The 7,500-nt window shown below is 38.0% G+C and overlaps 2 protein-coding genes across 5 annotated transcripts in view; both read right to left on the bottom strand.

Annotated features, from left to right (window-relative positions):
* LOC131349295 (striatin-like) overlaps positions 1-5,844 on the bottom strand; it is a 41,363-nt gene extending 35,519 nt beyond the window's left edge. Inside the window, exon 1 of one of the 2 annotated variants that reach the window (XM_058384883.1) lies at positions 5,422-5,844. In XM_058384883.1, the coding sequence (XP_058240866.1) occupies positions 5,422-5,640 (219 nt within the window). In that variant the 5' untranslated portion in view covers positions 5,641-5,844. The remainder of the gene's footprint in view (positions 1-5,421) is intronic. The other variant, XM_058384882.1, reaches the window with a different exon arrangement.
* A 926-nt stretch (positions 5,845-6,770) lies between these two features.
* The window catches only part of heatr5b (HEAT repeat containing 5B), a 26,532-nt gene continuing 25,802 nt past the window's right edge, over positions 6,771-7,500 (bottom strand). For all 3 annotated transcript variants that reach the window (XM_058384438.1, XM_058384439.1, XM_058384440.1), the window contains exon 36: positions 6,771-7,500. This exon is cut by the window's right edge and continues 211 nt beyond it. In XM_058384438.1, coding sequence (XP_058240421.1) covers positions 7,404-7,500 — 97 coding nt within the window. In that variant the 3' untranslated portion in view covers positions 6,771-7,403.

The raw sequence follows: 7,500 nt of genomic DNA, 5'->3' as shown, positions 1-7,500 counted from the left end.
TGGAGCAACGACGTGATGCAACCACAATTTACACAAACATTTCAACACTCACTCTACAGAGTACAATAAACACCGCTCCTCAACACCCAGCATGCTGAGATCCTCCTCCTCATCATCATCATCATCATCATCATCACTCCTGAACACCCAGCATGCTGAGATCCTCCTCCTCATCATCATCACCATCACCACCACTCCGGAACACCCAGCATGCTGAGATCCTCATCATCATCATCATCATCATCACTCCTGAACACCCAGCATGCTGAGATCCTCCTCCTCATCATCATCACCACCACTCCGGAACACCCAGCATGCTGAGATCCTCATCATCATCATCATCATCATCATCACTCCTGAACACCCAGCATGCTGAGAGCCGCCTCCTCCTCCTCCTCCTCCTCCTCATCATCATCACTCCTGAACACCCAGCATGCTGAGATCCTCATCATCATCATCATCATCATCATCACTCCTGAACACCCAGCATGCTGAGATCCTCCTCCTCCTCATCATCATCACCACCACTCCGGAACACCCAGCATGCTGAGATCCTCATCATCATCATCATCACTCCTGAATGACTTTAACTACTGACCACAAACAACAACATAAAACTACAGCTGGACACACCAAACACTGAACATGGTGAACATGCCGAACACACCAAAATTTTCAAATATGCCGACACACTAAACACGCCAAACACACAGAACACACTCAACACACTGAAGACAATGAACACGCCAAACACCCCGAACACGGTGAACACACTGAAGACAATGAACACGCCAAACACACTGAAGACAATGAACACGCCAAACACACCAAACATGGCGAACACACTGAAGACAATGAACACGCCAAACACGCCGAACACGGCGAACACACTGAAGACAATGAACACGCCAAACACACCAAACACGGCGAACACACTGAAGACAATGAACACGCCAAACACACCAAACATGGCGAACACACTGAAGACAATGAACACGCCAAACACCCCGAACACGGCGAACACACTGAAGACAATGAACACGCCAAACACACCAAACACGGCGAACACACTGAAGACAATGAACACGCCAAACACACTGAAGACAATGAACACGCCAAACACACCAAACACACTGAAGACAATGAACACGCCAAACACACCGAACACACTGAAGACAACACTGAACACGTGGAACACACTAAATATGCCAACACACTAAACACGCCAAACACAAACACACTGAGCATGCTGAATACACTGCGAACACACCAAACACTGCGAACATGGCAAACACACCAAACACACTGAACACACCAAACACTGAACACGCAAAATACACCAAACACATTGAACATGGCAAACTCAATGAACACGCCAAACACACTGAAAACGCCAAACACAGTGAACACGCCAAACACAGTGAACACGCCAAACACAGTGAACACGCCAAACACAGTGAACACGCCAAACACAGTGAACACGCCAAAACAATCCGAACACGCCAAAACAATCCGAACACACCAAAACACACTGAAAATAAACACACTGAACACGCAAAATACACCAAACACATTGAACACGGCAAACTCATTGAACATGGCAAACACAGTGAACACGCCAAACACACCGAACACGCCAAACACACTGAACACGCCAAAACAATCCGAACACACCAAAACACACTGAAAATAAACACACTGAACACGCGAACACACTGAAGACAATGAACACGCCAAACACACCGAACACGGCGAACACACTGAAGACAATGAACACGCCAAACACACCGAACACACTGAAGACAACACTGAACACGTGGAACACACTAAATATGCCAACACACTAAACACGCCAAACACAAACACACTGAGCATGCTGAATACACTGCGAACACACCAAACACTGCGAACATGGCAAACACACCAAACACTGCGAACATGGCAAACACACCAAACACACTGAACACACCAAACACCAAACACTGAACACGCAAAATACACCAAACACATTGAACATGGCAAACTCAATGAACATGGCAAACACAGTGAACACGCCAAACACAGTGAACACGCCAAACACAGTGAACACGCCAAACACAGTGAACACGCCAAACACAGTGAACACGCCAAAACAATCCGAACACACCAAAACACACTGAAAATAAACACACTGAACACGCAAAATACACCAAACTCATTGAACATGGCAAACACAGTGAACACGCCAAACACGCCAAAACAATCCGAACACACCAAAACACACTGAAAATAAACACACTGAACACACCAAAACACTCCGGCTCATTCCAGCGTTATTGTCAGAGAAGTTAGCGTGATGCTCCTGGACGTCGGAGCGTTTGCCTCCTCATCACCAACACCTCCCACTCACAGGTATTTATACCACGTCTCAGGAGAAGGCAGCTTCCTTCCATTCCAGACAGAAAACAACGGCGAGTTCTCAAGCAGCAATAAACACCACGTGATTTAATAAAACATGCAGAAACATCTAAAATAACAAAAACACACAATTTAAATAAATCATCTCTGGATCCTCCAATACACTGCTGCAAAAACACTGTGTGTCAATGCCTGAATTAATCTTTTAAAATTTTTTATAAATATAAAAAAAATATATAAAATGTAATAAATATAATATAAACATGAAAAATATTTTTATTAAAAAATAAATTAAGTAATTATTAAAAATACATATTTTTAACATTAAAATGGAAAATGGAAGTATATATAATGCATATGTATTTCCCTGGATGCACCGGTGTAGTATCCTGCTCTGTTTAAGTGAAAGAATAAAACTCGGGATGCTTTACAAAACACACACACACAAACACACACACACACACACAAACACACACACACACACACACACACGTGCAACTGAGTGAAAAAAAATAAATCTTATCAAAAAATAAAAGAGAAAAAACAGAAGTGAAAGTAAACGCGTGACTCTGGCAGCTAATGTTAGATATTTAATGATGTGTGTGTGTGTGTGTGTGTGTGTGTATGTGTTGCTGTGTGTGAAGTCATCCGTCTGTGTGAGGATCATGTGCTGTGTTGTTCTGGGAAAATAACCAACGACAGGATGACGGGACGAAGCCGAGACGCTGGTACAACCCCAAAGCTGGATGTTTTATAATCAATAAACTGCTAATCACTTGTATTAGAGCAGCTATAACGGAGAGCCGTTCCCTCAGCAGTCTCTCTTCTTATTCCTCTCTTCAAATCAAATCAACAAGATTTTTTATTATTTATTTTAATTAATTCTGATTTCTGCTCTTGATTTAATGATTCCTATCAAAACACACCACAAATCTTGAGTCCTAACTCCACTATTATTCCATCTCAGACTCTCAGGTGTGAGCTCCTTGGTTCATTTTATAAATATCTCATGATGATAATATCGTAAACCGTGAAAAAAATTCTAACTAAATATCGTGATAAAACCTCGATTACCGACACATCCATCAATGCTTTCAGTCGACAATCCGGTCGAAAATGTCACATTTCAGTGTCGTGAATAAAGCAGTCATAATCTAATATTAAGAGGTGAATAACTTCATATGCATTATATATATATATATAATATATATATATATATATATATATATATATATATATATATATATATATATATATATATATATAAACATCTTAAAACAAAGTGTTCGAGTTTATTTTATTTCATTAAATGTCTGAGAAAATGAGAAATCTGCTAGCAAGTGAACAGCTAGCTGTCGGTTTTCAGCTAATTTATGCTTTGTTTAATGTGAAATATTTAAAAACAAGAGTCACTTATTCAATGGGGATCATCTGAACTTTAATTTAAACGCTAAATATTTGTATTTCATCGCGTTACAAGTTGTAAAATTCGCTCATGTAAACCAAAGGAAAGCGTGAACAGCATTGCTCTGTCATTCGGGAGTTTCTTGCTAGCTTTGCTAGCGCAGTTTTCTTTTCTCTTCCATTTTATTGCTATTTAACAAAAGCTAAATCAGGATTTCTTTTACTCTCTAATGTTTGCATCACGCAGTGACCTGGAGTGTGCATTAAAAATAATTAATTTTAATTCAGTGGACATTTGTGTAGCGATGCTTTGGTATGTTAGCTATTTCATGCTAGCTTTATATGTATACTAGCCGTAACCACTTTCGCAAGGGTTGCCAGATTGGATTTTCTACGTATTATTATGTTTCATTAAATCCGCAGTAATACATGAATAAATACGTATCTAAATTGTCTACCAAAACGACTTTAATTAATATATCAAGAGTATTTTTATTACAGTTCTGTTTTATAAACTATATTTTAGAAAAATATAAACATTGTCTGGGATTATGAGGGACTTGGCAACAGGGACCTCAACCTGGTTAGCTTAGCTGCAGGAATGTCAACAGGAAGGGAAATGTAGCGAATAATGCTAATGACTTCAGGCTAAGGTAACATTTACTACTGCTTCCACCACCACCACTATTTCTTTAATAATAATAATAATAATAATAATAATAATAATAATAAGTCGACATATTAGCATTGTTAGCAGTGCAGTTATCCTCTCTCCCCCCCACACACCGGCTAAACCCAAAGCTAACACCAATGCTAACGTGCTAGCTCAACGACCCTATAAAGATTACAATGATTTATTAAACAATAAATTAAGATAAATATAATAGATACAAATATATAAAATAAGATTTAAAAACAAAGATAAAAATATTTTTTATTTTCAAAATGAATGCACGGTATAATGGTATTTAGTAATTATATCTAAATAATAATAATAATAATAATAATAATAATAGGAGGTGGGGAGCAAACAGATCACAAATCACGTATTTAAATTAATAATATAAAAATTATTTATGAATATATTTGCTGAATGAAAGTTCGTAAATTGTAACAGAACTACACGATTTAAAAAAAAGCATATTTAAAAAGGATCTAGTTAATAATATTATTTAAAAAAATAAAAATAAAATAATAATAATAATAATAATAATAAAAAGCTTTTTCCAGACGTAATGCAAGTATAATTATGGAAATAAATAAATAAAAATAATGATTAATAAACGAGAAGATGAAGAAAAACAGGTATATAAATTTAGCCGCAGGATATAATAATAATAATAATAATAATAATAAGCAACTTCATGATTCTATGGTAAACTCGTATCTCGAATAAATCTATAATAAATACAGGGAGAAACTAGATTGTTGTTGGATCTTCTGTTATTTATTTATTTATTCATTCATTTATTTAGTTATTTATTTATTTAAAAATGTTGTGATTCAGGGCGATCCATCCTGCTGTGATGAACTGATCACTGAAATGTGTGAAGGTGTGCATTAAAGAATGTGTGTGTGTGTGTGTGTGTGTGTGTGTGTGTGTGTGTAAGGCTCTCCGACCTGCAGCTCGGCTCTCTCCAGCTCCCACTGTGCTCTCTCCAGCTCGAAGCGGGCCCACTCATGCTGGAGGAAGTGCAGGATTCCCGGGATGCTGTAGTGCGCCCTGCCCGCCTCGGCGCCGCTCCCGTCGGCCACAGCACCCTTCCCCGCTCCGCCGCTCTGCAGCACCGAGTTATTGTTGTTGTTGAAGAACACACCGGGCCCTGCATGCTCGTCCATGGCCTGGCCGCGGGTCTCTTCAACCAGGAAAAAAAAAATCACAGAAACACAAAATCCCCTCCCTCCTTTTCTTTCTCTCTCTTTTCTCTCCCCCTCTCTCTCTCTCTCCCTCTCTCTCCCTCTCCACCTCTGCTCTTTATTCTCTTTATTAAAACGCCGTGCTCCTCAGCCGCTCCGCTTTTGTTCCAGCTCCTCTCCGAGCCGACTCATGTCTCTGACAGCCAGCTGTCACTCAGTGACGCTAAAGGCACGCGAGGCCACGCCCACAGCCACACACCGGAAGTGTGCCGACACTCAGCCTGGGGTTTGTAGTTCTGTAAGACTCCGTGTTGTAGTACCGAGTTCTCTAAAGGTCTTTCACTCTAAACGAGTTTCTCATTTTATTTTAAAAAGTGGAAAATGACATTTATGAAGGCAGTTACCTGATTTTATCCAGAGAGATGTGTTTATTATAAAATTAAAATTATTTACACACACTAGGCTCTAATTAAACCATGTACAATTCAATATTAAATGTGTAATTACAGACGCATAATAATAATAATAATAATAATAATAATAATAATCATCATCATCATCATTATTATTATTATTATTATTATTATTATTATTATTATTATAAGAGGGGAGGAGCCAACAGGTCACATATCAAGTATTTAAATTAATATTTATAAAGAATTATTTATGAATATATTTATGCAAATATATTTATGAATCAAGCTGAATGAGAGTTCGTAAATTGACTGTAACAGAACTACATGATAAAAAATACTATTTAAAAATAAATAAATAAATAAATAAAAATAATGATGAATAAATTAGTAAGGCTATTAGATGAAGAAAAACAGCCAAATAAATTTAGCTACAGGTTATAATAATAATAATAATAATAATAATAATAATAATAATAATAATAATAATAATAAAAAACTATCTATCTGTCTATCTATCTATCTTGCTATCTATCTGTCTGTCTGTCTGTCTGTCTTTCTATCTATCTGGTTATGTTCAGATGTGATAAATGGGGAAAATGTCAAGAATCTGAGAGCAATAGAAAGATTAACTACACAATGTGACTCTAGAACATTAAATACACACACACACACAGAGAGAGAGAGAAACACAAGTGATTCATGTGTAATATATTTTTTTCTTTATTATGATCAGGTTGCATTTGTTCAGCAGGGTTTCTCCTGACGCTGTATTCCCTCGGGACTCGTGTTTATTCCTCGCTCGGACACTAAAACAGACGATAAAACGGCAAACTGTAACATCTGTGCAGCTTCAGTGGATCTCTCATCAACCGCATAATAAATAAGAAAGAGAGGAGAGCTCAACATGCGCTGATATTTACAGAGACCTTTCACTCGGTACGTGCGAGACGGAATAAAGCAGCAGCACAGAGACACTTCAGTGTGTGTCCTGTTTCACATAATGTCCAAAACAACAACAACAACAAAACCTTCCAGTCACAAAATCTGCAAATACAGACGCAAAGACAATCATAAGACAAGGAAACTAATTTTAAAAAGTATGGAATAAAAAAAGTGTTTGAATTGTCGGAATGAAGATGAGGTGAGTGTTTATGACTTCATGAAAAAGTGCTTCTAATTCTATTTCTTTTTGTGATTAAGGTGCGAATTGTAACTCAGCGTGTTTGTTACGACAGCTACCAGGATGTTTACCAACACACACACCGTTGTATTTTAACATTCAAACCCAATTTTGTACCAATTTGGTCCCAAAAATGTAACTCAAAACTCCTAGAAGAAGCTGGTCTTGAGTTTGATAGTGGGCGTGGCCTGGACAGTGGGCTGGGCCTGTCTAGCCGTGGCCTTGGCTTTGTTGCTGGCCTGATTG

The sequence above is a fragment of the Hemibagrus wyckioides genome, linkage group LG29, assembly GCF_019097595.1.
Source record: "Hemibagrus wyckioides isolate EC202008001 linkage group LG29, SWU_Hwy_1.0, whole genome shotgun sequence".
In the NCBI taxonomy this organism is placed as follows: domain Eukaryota; kingdom Metazoa; phylum Chordata; class Actinopteri; order Siluriformes; family Bagridae; genus Hemibagrus; species Hemibagrus wyckioides.
This window is presented reverse-complemented; position numbering and strand designations above follow the sequence as displayed.